This window comes from Zosterops lateralis (assembly GCF_965231275.1).
Source record: "Zosterops lateralis genome assembly, chromosome: 15".
In the NCBI taxonomy this organism is placed as follows: domain Eukaryota; kingdom Metazoa; phylum Chordata; class Aves; order Passeriformes; family Zosteropidae; genus Zosterops; species Zosterops lateralis.
This window is the reverse complement of record NC_139775.1, coordinates 5,753,742-5,768,136: the sequence shown is the minus strand read 5'-3', so window position 1 is coordinate 5,768,136 and position 14,395 is coordinate 5,753,742. Positions and strand designations below refer to the sequence as shown.

The following is a 14,395-nucleotide window of genomic DNA, read 5'->3' as shown; positions in this document are numbered from 1 at the left end:
TCATAGCTGATATCTCTCTCACAGTAGCTTTATTTGCCCTGGCAGACAATTGTGTGTATGCTCCTTAAGATACATGATGTGATAATTATTCTATTGTGAAACATTCTACACTTTATTTTATTCTTGTATCTTTTTTGGTTTACCTAGTATGCAATGTGTTTGTTTCTGAAGAGAAAAAGAAACTTACATTATGCTACAAATACTCAGCACTTTGCAGATATGAATTTTCCTCTGAGAATGAGAAGAGAAAGCAACACAGATTACTTTGAAACATTAGTTTAACAAAAGAAACTTATAGGATGAAACATAGGGCAAAGGAGTGCGAAGTTAATAACAGACAACTTATTAGAAGAATTCCGTTTGATACATGACTGCAGTGCTGATTTGTGTACAGAATTGTTACAAATGCACCTCACAGAGTAGGGTGGAAGAAAATAATGAACGGCAGTGACAATAACCCATTATAAATCCTTCCATATCTCTGACAAAATCATGAATCATACAGCTGAGGCTTAGATCAGGCTTAATATTATTCCATGCTCTTATCACCTTGTCTTCTCTCACCACTACAATTATTGTTGAAAGCCTTTTTCTTAGACATCAAGAAGAAATTGTTATTTAAGATTGTTTGGGAACTGCCTGAATGTGTGTATTGTGTGTGCTGGCACTGAGGAGGAGTATTCTCCTTTGTGGATGGCGAGTGGCAAGATAATCACGCTGATGCAATACTAGGAAGTTCTACTCACCATGACACAGACGATCAACATTACAGAGACAATAATTATTTGCACTTTTGTAGTATCTTTCATCCCCAACTATTACTGTGTTCGGTAACTGACAGCTCATTAATGAAGAGAAGTAGAGAAGGCTCTCCTGGGTTGTAGTGTAGGATGTATTTATTCTATCACCATCTTCATGAACTGTTAAACCAAGTGAGGCAGTGCTCTAGTGTTCCCAGGCCCCTCCTTTGGGCTCTTCTGCTCATGGCCCATCAATGCCTTGCCCAGGACTCACAGGGAACTCCCTCCAGGAGCTCTCTCTGTTTAATGGGCCATCAAGGACCCACTGCACGACTCCTCATCCCATTGGGAGATGCTCCGCCCAGGGGGAGGAGCCAAGCATTCCCACCTGGAGAGAATCTGGGATTTGGGACAGGACAAGCAGCCCTGACCCACTGGATTCCCAGAGGAGCAGAGCTCCCAGACCTTTCTGTGGGATCACTGCTTCAGGAAGAGCCCCTCACCTGGACTGCTCCCACCACCCTGCTCAGGGTGTGTTCTGACTCTGTCAGTGGTGCTTTGTGTTATTGCATTTATTTTATTTTATTTTACCTTTTTACCTTTCTTCTTATTAAATTGTATTTCTGACTTGGAGCCTCTCACTGGTTTTGCTTTCAAAGCACGACAAAGGCCCAGTATACCCTTTGTACAGGGAAAGAGGAGAACACCTGGCAGTGATTCATTGGTGTGCTCCCTTACTGGCAATGACACCCCCTGCTGACAGCGGGTCTGTTCTGTTGCCTCCAGGACACGGCATCTACGATATTGAGGTCAAAAGTAACCTTCTTTCTTTAACAGTAATGGAAAAACTGGTTTAAGGTGAAAAACTGTAATTGGAATTCACAATCACTGGAACCCGGGGCTTGGACTGAAGTGTAAAAGCCAATTTTATGTGAAGCAAAGGTGTGAAGTGTCAGAGGGTGGAATAAGGTTTTCAGCATATTGCACTCTTCTCTCTTTAGATACTTTCTATTAAAATCAGAAGCAAAAAAACCCCAAACCTCACACAAAACAGAGAGACTTACTGGAGAAAACGGGGTTCGTAGATGCTTTTTCATCCTAAAATAGCTGAAATCTTTAAGAATTGTAATTAAGACTTGACCCTAATTTGAGTTGTTGCCAAAAGTCAGGTATTTAATGATGTATTATTAGAAATACATTGTTAAATGTAGAAAGAAGTTAATGTCAGACAGCAGTGGGCATCCAAAATTCCTTCCTGGACTCTAGTTCCACCTGTGGTGTTATCCACCTTCCTGACCTGTCACTCTCTGAGCCTCTCTACCCTCCTGTTTTTAAATCCAGACAGCAGTTCTTATTGCAGCTGTTTGAACAGTAGCTACCACTTAAAGCCTCTCACCTAAAAGTTGCCTGAGATTCCAAGTTTTTTGCTTAATGATGTTTGAATTCTTTAGTTGATATCTCTTTGTCAAGCTACTGGACCAGATTTTTAATTGGGGAAAGTGACACTATTGCTGTGGAGGAAATTCAGAGTATCTTCACTGAACTTGGGCAGGTACCATGACATAAAATTTACGTTAGAAAAGTATTCTAATCCACAAGTAATGGATAGATATTCCAGGCAAACAGTTTTGGCATGATTAGTTTCCTGGGTGTTGAAAAAACCCTGTACACTGTTCAAATATAGCAGTCAGTCTGCTCTAGAGGAACCAAAGCCAGCAATAAAAAAGGAACCACAACTTTTAAATGTCAGCATTTGCTGCATCAGAGAGAACAGATTAAAGAAGCATGAAAATAAAATGTTAGTATGTAAGTCTTTACATTAATAATAAAGCATTGTAAAATAAATGCAACCCATTCATGTGATTCTAGAATGGACGATTTCTCTGGTGTATGTATAAAACAGAAACAAGTCCTGTATTTTCTTTAGGTAGCTTCTGATAAATCTCTCTTCTGTCAGGAATTTCAGTTACAAAAACCACATAAGGCTTTGCATTCACTGATGTCTGCCCTCAGGTTTAGCAAGCAGTAACAGACAGTGCTTCAACTGTTGTTGAAGGCCATGGGACTACACACAGTAATCCCTGTTTATGGCTGTGAGCTCTTTGGAATAGAGGCATCATTATATATTTATAAACAAGGACCTGAGACTTCTCTCTGTGTCTCTTCAGTTCTTTGTCGCTGGAACTCCCTCAGCAGGAATATGGGAATAAGCCCATATTCTATAGGCACCACATCATGCCCTGAGGTGAGGCATTGATGAAACCCACAGACATGTAAGCTGCAAGTGCCCTTCAACTTCTACCTATCTTGACACCAAGCATTTCACAGAAATGAGCCTTAAAATACCAAGAAAAAGGATGAAAAGGTTTAACCATGACATAAGCCCATTTGGTGTGACTAGTTTTGCTGCCTTCCATTGTCCAGTCATTTTTCCCATAAATAAAACCAAAAGCTACAAGCTGTGATCTGGCCCCTGATTTCCTTAGAAAGATTTAGTGTTTGTTTTGCTCCAGACTTGCAGACAAGCTTATGGACTTCAGCAGAGGTAGGACCTAAAAATGGACCAAACCTCCCGTGGTTGGTTTGTCTGAGAACAGATGGAATGGGAAGAAACCCACTTCCCCCTGTGATGCTGCACAGCTGTGACTCACATCCCAACTGAACAGCTTCTATTGGAGCAGAAAGCAAGACAAAAACCAGACAGCTTCAAATAACACATCAGATCAAAGCCCAAAATTATTTTCAGGGGTTCATCAGATAGCATGGTCAACATTTGAAACAGAAATATGACAACTGTCAAAAAGTGATGATATATTCTGGAATCTATGACTTACTAGGAGGACCATTTGTGGAAATTCTGAGGAACTTTTAAGAATAATATATATAATACATAAATACAAAATAGCTTATTTTAGCATAAATAGAATATACAAATTGTATGAAAATCTACAGTGTTGTTTGGGCTTTTGTCCAGTGATTTTATACTGATAAGCTGCTAAGTTACAATTTTGGTGAAGGGGAAAACTTCTCAAAATAAGATATTTGATTTATTCCCCACTTTCTAAATATAAACATTACAAAATTGTTCTGTTTGTAAAACACTCCAGGCTAAGAGTGACATACATCAACCACCTTTCTGTTTTACCAAGAGATGCAGCTGGGTATTTTTGGGTATTTCTGCTTACTGCTGGTACTTGGGTATTTTGAATTATTGTGAGATCCTATAATAAACTGATTAAAAATCCCTGTGTTGTGCCTTTTTAACGTTGTTGGATTTCTGTGTGCAACACTGTTATAACCCAGCAGCTGGTGAAGGAGTTGTCCCTGTTGTCAGTGGCCTCCCGTGGCTGTGACTGTACCTTGCACACAGTGCAAGAATTCAGTGTGTTGTGCTGCTCATTTTCTCAGAGCTTTTGGAGAGAGGAGGACTCTCAGCTCGATGTCATCACAAACTCAGTGCTTGTGTCACCAGGGGCAATAAAGAGTGTCCTGGCAGGTCACTGCTGGGGAAGGAAGGCAGGCTGCAGCAGAGAGGCCACCACAGCTGATGACAACTTTCCTTTCACTCCTAAAAACCCCACTCACAAGAAAGGCTTTGTTGGAACTATCTGACTTTTTTTTTTTTTTTTTTTTTTTTTTTTTTTTTTTTTTTTTTTTCCTCCAAATGAACTTTCATTCTATTCAATCTGAAATATTTGACTTTTCCCCTCTTCAAGTGCCTGTTTGGACTTGGTCTTTTGCAATCAGTTAATGTAATTTTTTCCTGCATAGCACTGGATATAAAAGGCACCAGAAAGAAAGAACTGTAAGCATAAATAACCCTAAGCTCTGTCTCATTTGCACACTCACTGTTCACAGTTTATCTGTGTCATTATTAGTTCCTGGAGAGAGGTCTGGAGACCTGATCTTAAGGACAAGGATTGTTCTGTGTCTCACTGCAGAGCCAAGAAAAGGAATTTTTTCATAAACCTATGAGGAACTACTAAACTTTATGGATATACATTGAGAAAACTTAAGGGGATGTTTTGAAAATGTAACAACTCAGTAACATTGACTCACAGTTTTTCTTTGAATAGAGGAATATGTGAATACCTCAGAAGAAATTTTAGGTAAAATGAAATAAAACATGAACAGTTTAGAAAAGATAAAGATGTTCTCTGATGCAACAGAAAAACACAAGTCAGGGTTGAGAAACAGAAGTGAGATGATGGCATTAAAGTGATGGAAAATGATCTCTACAGGCATTAGCTGCAAATTGAATGTCAACAGTTTTGGACTTCTGCATACCAAAGTAATCAGTGTTCTAGCTAAATTGAAAATGATTTTACCACCATGACAGAGCTGAAATCAAAAGAGGGACTGCGAGATTCCTTTGAGGTTTAGTTTCACTATCAAAATAATTAGTTAATTTCCAAATCTTCATGCGACAAAATCTGGTAAATCTCTTCAATTGGCATTCAATTGTATTTTCTGCTAATTTCTTTGTTGGAAAGCTAAAGACTGTTCTATCAATCTCACAATTTAATGAAATAAAAACTGATGCTAACTTGTTATTATGACCTAATTTATTAATTATATTGCCTATTTTAGTGTATAAAGTAATTTAATCAAGATTTAAGAATTCATACTTGTGTCATGTCTGTTGCAATGTGCAACATGAGCCAGAACTAATGAGACTGGCAGACATCTACTGAGAAATATAAAGTTAATCAGCTTACTGATTTAACCTCTGTGTATCCTACATTGTTTTCCAATTAATAATGGAAAGGTGCTAAATGTCCTGTTCTGGGATTATTCTTTCTTTATTCATCTGCTTGATTCTGTGTCAATAAAATAGTCTTTTATAAGAAGCTTAGATCAGTGCCTTGATTTTTCTGTTTCATTTCAGTTATTGAAAGTTGATTGAACGGAAACTGTAAAGAAGAGTTCTAGGGGGGAAAAAAATGGGGCCATGTCCAAAAATTATACTGGTCAACTGTTCATCTTTTGGGACATTTTTGCCAACTTGAAAAGTGTCAGGATGGGTATTTATCTCAAAGACCTTCCTAGGCAATGTCTGCAAAATGTTTTTTAAAATCTTGTGTGGAACTTGGACCTGAACAGCATATTTTTAATTCATTATGTAACTCAAGTATCGGCTTGAAAGGCAAGGCAAGCATTTCCTTGTGACAGTAACTGGCTCAGTGACTTCATCACATGGCTGTGTAAAGAATAAAATTAAAAAAACCCGCACCCAAACCCAGAAATATTTTTTTGCCATTTCACACTGAAAGAGAGTGGGTTTAGATGTTAGGAGAGAACTCCCTCATGTGAGGATGGGCAGGCCCTGGCACAGGGTGCCCAGAGAGGCTGTGGCTGCCCCTGGATCCCTGGGATGGACATTGGGGCTTGGAGCAGCCTGGGACAGTGGGAAGTGTCCCTGCCCATGGCAGGGGGTGGATCTGGGCGGACTGAAATGTCCTTCCAACCCAAACCATTCTGTGATTCTACGAGATCCATGGTCGTGCAGGTGTCACTGTCCCCGTGCAGGTGTCACTGTCACTGTCACCGTTCAGGTGTCACTGTCCCCGCGCAGGCCGCAGAGCGCACCCGGGTCACGCCCTCAGAAAACGGGCTGAATCACGGCAACCCAGGGGAGGTTAAAGTTGGATATCAGCAGAAGGCTCTTCCCCAGGAGGGCTGTGGGGCTGGAACAGACTCCCCGGGAAGTGGGGAGCACCAAACCTGACAGGAGTTCAAGAAGTGTCCGGACAGCGCTCTGGGGCACGTAGCGGGATTTTTGGGGAGTGTCCGTGCAGGGCCAGCAGTTGGCGTTGGCGATCGCTGCGGTACCGCCGGGAGCCCGACACCGACACCCCCCCTCACACCCACCCGGGGCCGGGGCCGGGCCCGCCCCCACAGCACAGCCCCGCCCCGCCCGCCTCCTACGCATGCGCGGAGAGCAGAGCCGCGCGCTGCTGAGCCCAGCCCGGCCCGGCCCGCGCATGCGCGGTGTGAGCCCGGCCCGGCCCGGCCGGCGCAGGCGCGGTGTGAGCCCCCCGCGGGCACGCGCGGCGCGGGCAGGAGGAGGCGGAGGCGGCGGCGGGCCCCGGGCGCGGCCGCGGGAGCGCGGGCGGGTTTATGGCGGCGGCTCTGTCCGCGCTCGCCGCCAGGCTCTCCCAGTCGGCCGCGGCCCGGTCCTACGGCGTCTTCTGCAAGGGGCTCACCAGGACCCTCCTCATCTTCTTCGACCTGGCCTGGAAGCTCCGCATCAACTTCCCCTACCTCTACATCGTGGCCTCCATGATGCTCAACGTGCGGCTGCAGGTGGGCGGGGGCGGCGGCGCTGGGCGGGCCGTGTGTCGGGGCCACCGGCCGGGCCCGGGGGCGGTTCGCAGCCGCTGCCCGAGTAACGGCGGGGCGGGGGGCTGTGCCCGGCCCCGTGTCCCCCGGGCAGTGTCCCCAGGTCAGTGTCCCCAGGGCAGTCAGTGTCCCCAGGGTGGTGTCCCCAGGGTGGTGTCCCCAGGGCGGGGGGCTATGCCCGGCCCCGTGTCCCCCGGGCAGTGTCCCCAGGTCAGTGTCCCCAGGGCAGTCAGTGTCCCCAGGGTGGTGTCCCCAGGGTGGTGTCCCCAGGGCGGGGGGCTGTGCCCGGCCCCGTGTCCCCAGGGCAGTGTCCCCCGGGCAGTGTCCCCTGGCTGGGCACGGCTGCAGCCCCGCAGCCTCGCCCTTGCCGCTGGCCAGCTGCCGGTGCCCCCTGTGCCGTTAGCAGCAAACGTTCCGTTTTCCCGTACCTGTTCCCAAGCCATAGTTGACTTAAAACTGGGAATAAATTGTGAATATGTGCATTTTGATAGCACGGTCCTGACACCTTGTAAACAGCGAAGAAAACAATTTCCTTCATCAGTTTATTGGGGTTTTTTGAAATCAAGAACACCTGCAGCACGGAAAATGCAGACAGTTTTAAATACCAATGTTATTGCATGAAAGTGATGGTTCACATTTAATTTGTCTCTCTCCTGTTTGGAGCCTGTTTCTGCAAAACGTGGAACTCTCTTACACAGCTTTGACCTGTTGTAGGGCTGAAGCGTCATTGTTTTTGTGATGAAATGAAAGATTTACTTTTAACTTAACTGGCAACAGAAGCAGTCTGTGCACTGTCACTGCAAACATCTGTTCTAGCCAAAGATTGGATACTCTTTTTCCTTGTAAACATAGCTGTAATGAAAGTTTTGACGTTTGGCCAGTGGCCAAGGATTGGAAAACAAGTCTGGTTGGAGTTTGTTACTTGCAAAAGATAATTTGAAATGGGAAGAGGTCGCAGTGTCTCCCCTGTTTTTGTTTTTGGGATTTTCCCTACAGTTCTGAAGCTTGAAAATGAGTCAGATGGCCAGGAATTGTACACGTGGCTTAGTAACCTGGGTAGCTGAAAAAGCCTTGTCTTTGCTCATTATCAGTGTTGATACAGAATGGTTCTCCTGGAACACCACCAACTTGTCCTTTGTGCTCCAGCTGATACCCACTAACTGTGTGGGGCAGCCAGTCTGACCAGTTCCCTCTGGGAAGCTGTTGATGGTACATTGTTGATTTCCAGTGTTGTGTGTCTGATTTCAGCTTGCACTTCTGTTTACAGGAGGATTACTTTAATATTAACCTTTCATGTTAAGCCTGTAATCAGTCCCAGCCTGTGTTTCCATTGGTTAAGGGAAAACGCTGCGGTGACACAGTGAATCTCTCTGGCTGCTCGTTTGCTGACTCACTTTCATGCCTGTCACCAAAAGAGAACTTGTAGCAGATTAAACTGAAACTACAGAAGAGCAGCTGGTATTTGGGGATACTTCCCACCCTCTGGATGTGCTCAAGCAGCCTGTAGGGAGACTTGTCTGTGGGAACAACTGTTACTTTCTGTAGCTGGGTTATTTTTTATGTGAAAGATTTTAAATTATTTTTGGTTCAATACACCGGGAAGCAGGAAACTGGGTTATCAGTGTAATAACTTCCTGCATTCTTTTTCTTTAGGTCCATATTGAGATCCATTGACTTGTGACTTGGTGTGCTGCTTCTGCTCTATGCTGCAACTGGAGTCAGTCACACTCTTCTTCAAATCCAGCCTGTTGTGAAGCAGCAAAGCTGTGCTTGTGTGCTCTAGGACTATGAAGAAAGAAGATTTTACCCAGAAACGAGTATGTGACAATGGCCCAGATCATCACAAGCCAGCAGCTCATCTGACACACGTGCATTCCATGTTGGACAGTTCTCAAAATCATAGCAGCAGTTTACAAGAATTATGTAACACCAGGAATTGTTCTCTCTTTAATAGTATACCTCTGTCTTCTGTTGGCAAGGAAATGCCTCTCAGTTTCAGTGAATCAGCAGGGACGAACTCAAGTGCAGCTGCTCCTTGGAAGGATTCATTTCATCTGCATTTTTCTTCTGGGAAAGACAGTCTGAATAGGGTTTCTCACTGCATTGGTGGCATTTCAGTAACAGGCTGGCTGGAAGAATCTTGTAGCAGTTCTGGAGACTTCAGCTCATGCTGCCCAGGAGACAACTCTGTATGTTTTGCACAATTTTGGCTGGGAAATTTGCAGTATAATAAAAACCTGTTGTTTCTGGAATCAGAAATGAGCAGTAGCAAAGAGAATGAATTGCAGTTTGTATTTTTTAAAACATTGGAGCTTGGTGGACTTCCTGATCCCTGTTCTAATCCAGTTGCCTTTCTGAACAAATCTGCTACGGGACTCTCAAACAACCAGAAACCACATTTTTTTCTTTGTTGCTTAAACCTTGTATCTTCAGAGCTAACACTTGGATATGAGCAAATGCTCTTGAATATACAATGTGTGACTAATAATTTTCACATCATACAGCTAGTAATCTCTGTGCTACCTTTTGCACTAGCAGGTCTCTGGTATGCAGTAGTGAAGGTTAAAAAGTACTGAGATTTTAATAACTAATATTTTTACTATTAGCAGAAAATAAGAGAGACAAGGTTACAGTTCAGGTTTTAGTGACAATTAGATAGCTGAAGTAAAAACTATAGTTGTATAATTTCTAGTTAAAGTGGCTATTGGAAGAATAGGGACTTGTTTTTAAGGAGTAGCTGCATCTGAGTGTAAAGAACTTCATAATCTTCAGACTCTGGGACTTCAGCAGGTCTGCTGTTAACACTAAACTAGAACCCAATTTGATTAGCACAGATCCTTCATTTTCTATAGAGTTTGTATTAGTGGAGTGTTCTGGCTGTTACTATTTATACCCATTTCCAATGGAACTTATTTCTTGTAGAATTGAATTCTGCTCTGAATCCAACAGCAGCTAATGTGTCAGTCCTTAGAACACTTTGAACTGGAAAGCTGTTGGGAGGGTGGTCTTCAATACAGCGTAATTCTCAGCAGTGTTCCTTTCCAAGTAAGGTACTGCTCTAATTTAACAATATCTTGTGAGCTTTATTGTGCTATAATAGACACTGTAAACAATTTTTAAAACATTTTTTTCCCTTGAAAAAGTGATTGTTGTAGCTGAAGTACAGTAATAACTTCTGGGCCTGTTGACTTTGGCTTTGGGACAGGCTTCTCACAATGAGGTTTGCCAAAGAACAGGGCAAGAATGCTGGAATCCAGAGCTGCTGGTGAATAGAATTTTGAATAATAGGCTCCTGTTGGCACTTCAGTGGAGGAACTTGTTGTGCAGTAGGTCAAACTCAATTTTGAACTCAATGTCCAAAATTCTCAGCAGGGGTGTTCCTGTAGATCAGCTTGATGTGCTCCAAGGGCTCACAGAACGAGGGAGGTATTGGTGTGTGGGTTAGGATGCATTTTCAGCTTCCCCTTGACTCCGACTTAAAAGTGAGGACTTAATGTGGGGTAGAGCCATGGCAGTGATTCACACACTAGGTATCCTTTTTGCCAGCTGGTATTGCTTCATCTTGGAAGGAGAGGAAGTGATGTTGCATTTAGTTTGAACTGGACTTACCTGAAAGCCAGTAGAGATTCCAGTGTGGTAGTTACTGGACTGTTGGCACACGTGTATAGAGAAGTCATTGATTATGAAGATGAGATGCTGGTTATCAGTCTTACAGAGAGAAGTGTTGAAATTTTTAAATTTTATTTGAGTGCTGAAAATAAGATATATTACTTTTTATGTTAAATAATGTGTTTTCATGATCCTCATTGGCTGATTGTTTCTTTTGGATGCTAAGAGATGAAAAGCCACTTACTTTCATTTAGAAAATAACTTTCCTGGTGTGTATTTAAATGATTGTTTAACTTGTAGACTTTTGACCATGCAATTACCTGTCACAAAGTGACCGAAAGCCCCCAAATAATTCTGGATTATGTATTGTAAGTAATTCCAACAGCAACAGTTCCCTCTTAGTCAAGCCATTCACTCTCATTTCCACTGCTGGAATTCAGCCTTGTAGTGAGTGGTATTGACACAAGTTAACATGTAGTGTTGAAGAGGTTTGAGATTCCTGAAGTGATGTGAATCTGACATCCCAGAACAGCAGAAACAAAGACACTTCGCCAAATGTCTGTGGCTTGGAGTTATGGTGTTAAGTTGCTGTCTGCCTGTATCTTGACCCAAGAAGACACTTAGCAAAGCAGAGGGCAGAGGAATGAAGGCAGGGAGGGGTTGGAGCCTGTTTAAGCTAGCTTGATTGCTAAAGACAACATTGTGCAACTCCGTATTAATCTCTCTAAGCAGCTTCACAGGTACAGCCATACCCTCCCTGTATGGTGAGCCTTACCTTAAGATGTGCATGAACACAGTCCTGCACCCAAAATTTGAGCGCTTGGACTTCTGTACAAAGGATCAATTGGTACAGCTGTACCCGCAGTTGTTACTTGAGACCTTGTTTTTGCAGCTGACTGGTTTGGCCTGGAACATTCTCTGCTGTGTGTCATTTGGGAACTACATGTTTAGGGAACCATAGTTTTGTACAAGAACTTGTAGGTGAGATTGTCAGGTTAATAGGCAAGAGTAAAGGCATAAAAACATCAATCCAGTTTTTAATGCACCTTTTTTTTTTCATGGTGATTTCAAAGAGGGGGAAATGAAACATGACAGCAGCACCAATAAACTAGAATTTAAATGTGTGTACAGCAGAGTGCCAAGGGTTTTCTCCTTATCAATGATAAGCCTCTGGAGGAGATCTTGGAATATTGAATTGTGTTACGTATCACAGTCCAGCTAATACAGTCCTGTTTTAAGCAGTCTTGTTTGTGTGGCCTTTCATCACTTATTACAGGATCACCTTAAATACAATACAGCTAAGTGAAATGATGGGTATTTGTTGTGTATTATATGTATATTGAACATAAGATACAAAGAATACTTAAATAAGTGGATTTAATCCATTTGAAGACAGTTTATGTATCTTGCCTTGAATTTTATTGCTTAAAATCTAAAAGGTAATTTTAACTTGAACATTCCTTCTGAAATTCAAATAAAGCGTAGTTTGGTATGTTAAAATCTCATGTAATATACTGCACTTTAAGCCTGGGGAGGCCATGGATTGAAAGCACTGTTCTTGCACTAATGGAACTGCCTGCCCTGACTGAGACAATGTTTAAACGGCTTTTCCTGTCTGGAGGAGAATAGGAATCTGAAGGATGGCATCCATCCTTTGAAACTGGTTTAGGCCACTGTTCTCTTCCTACAGATGTTTTGATATTAACTCATCTCAGAAGATGGAAGGTGTCTTGGCCAAGAATCAGTTTGTGTGGAGTTTCATGGCTTTGCTATGTCCCATGTGGAAAACTTGCCCGAGTTAACGTGCTGCTAGGGCTGTCTCAGATGATTATTGTGTTACAGAAAGAGAGCATTCTTAAAAGGGGTAAGGGACCTTTATACTCAACCAGGAGTTGCCTTCATATTACTGTATTTTTGTCTCTCATCCTTCTCTAGGAGAGATGTTATTTCTAAACAAAATGTCAGGGTTCTACTAAACAACTTGTGCTATCTGAAATTTCATTGTTTAGTGTCCAGATCCTTCCTGCACTACATAGCAAAATCTTATTTCTGCCATTAGAAAAGAAATAAAAAAATACTCAATATTTAGAGACTTTCCTAGTAGTTACACTTGAGTGAAAATTTACTATATGGTGTACTGCTTTGAAAAGACAATATACTTTAAAAATGTGTGTGCACAGAGCTCTGCATGTAGATAAAAAGTGTTTTACCACAGTATGATATTGGGATGCTTATGCAAATGCTTATTTACTTTCTGACGTTGCAGTGCAAAATGCAGTAGAGATGGTGGTGTTACTTCTCCATGTGGTTTTAGCCAGTGCAATCTCAGCAGTTGTGTCTGCATCATCCTGCACAGGGGACAGTTTGAGCTGTAGACACCTTTTAGCCTTTTGTTTTTTCAGTGTTGGGTTTGGTTTTGCTGTTTTTTGAGGCTTGGTGGTTTATTTCTCCCTTTTTTTTTCTTTTTCTTTTATTATTAGGACTGTAAAGACAGCACTTTCTTAAACTTTGCCAAAGTTTGCTTCCTTTCCCCTTCTGTCCACCTTTGCCCCTTATAGGTATACACATTTAATTTTTGGAAGAAGCAAGTCTGCATGTACTCTCCTAATATATAATCTTACTGTCAGGTTGCTCCTTTTGTTTTTCTGGTCTGATCATGCATATATTTCTCTCCCTATAATTTCTCAGCATAAGCATATGCTGATACTTTGTTCCACCTCAGAAACATTGTCCTGTGATTAATTATGCACAACAAATTGACAGAAAACATGTAGAGATGTAAGAGTCCATAGTCTCTCATTAGGGTGTATGACAAGTGGTATAACTGACAGAGCAGTATGTAGTCAATGTGAGATATTTCTACTTTTTTTCTCTTCAAAACAGCTGCTTTAATTAAAATCCAATATTTAATTTGAGTATGTGGTACCTCTGACATCTGAGAATCGCAGTAGGAATTTGGGCCTTACAAAATACATTAAGGTTAGAACTTAGTGTAACTTTTCAAAAAATTAGAGAGTACATTCACATGAATATTTTGAAACCTTTTTTTTTTTTTTCCCTAAGAGTGCACAGAATAAAATGTATTCTGCCACTTGTTTCTGTGATGCACAGCCAGTAACTGGGGCAGGGGGAGAACCCTTTTTTGACTGCAGAGTGTCTAATCTTCAAGGAAGAGCTGCACTTGATAGAACTTTAAAGTAAACCGAATGTTGCCTGTGAAAATACTGATATTTATGATCAACTGTCATACTTAAATTACAAGGTCACAGATACCAACCTCCTGACAGTGTGAAAATAAGAGTAATAAATACAGAAGTCCTAGAATAATGCTATCATTTACCAACCTGCCCTGGTAAAAGCAAATCCTATTGTACTTTGAAATTAACCCTCTACTGCATCCCAAAATCTCAATTATCTTAGTCTTTTTGGAATTAGTGATATAAGATGCTTATTTCATTGTTAATGACAAAATAAATTTAAAAGCGAAAATATTTTAGAAAATGACCAGATGGACTTACACAAAGAAAATCTGCTTTGAAAAGATCCATTTAATTTGTATGCTCTCTATATATGTATAGTCCGTTTGGCAAATTCTTTCCTTCTTCATGGAAGATTGGTATAAACCTGATAGCAAAAGTGGTCAATACCCAAACTTGCAAAAATATCAGTGTTTAGTTTTCTGTTTGTAGTCAATTTTAGCTATT

The 14,395-nt window shown here is 41.9% G+C and overlaps 1 protein-coding gene across 1 annotated transcript; it reads left to right on the top strand.

Moving 5' to 3' along the window:
- Positions 1 to 6,860: 6,860 nt before the first annotated feature.
- On the top strand, positions 6,861 to 12,787 carry SMIM10L3 (small integral membrane protein 10 like 3; the record flags this gene model as incomplete). The annotated part of the gene is made up of 2 exons (XM_083872480.1): positions 6,861 to 7,046; positions 8,736 to 12,787. The coding sequence occupies 2 exons, from the start codon at positions 6,861 to 6,863 to the stop codon at positions 8,754 to 8,756; spliced, it is 207 nt and encodes a 68-aa protein (XP_083728606.1). The 3' UTR covers positions 8,757 to 12,787.
- Positions 12,788 to 14,395: the final 1,608 nt, after the last annotated feature.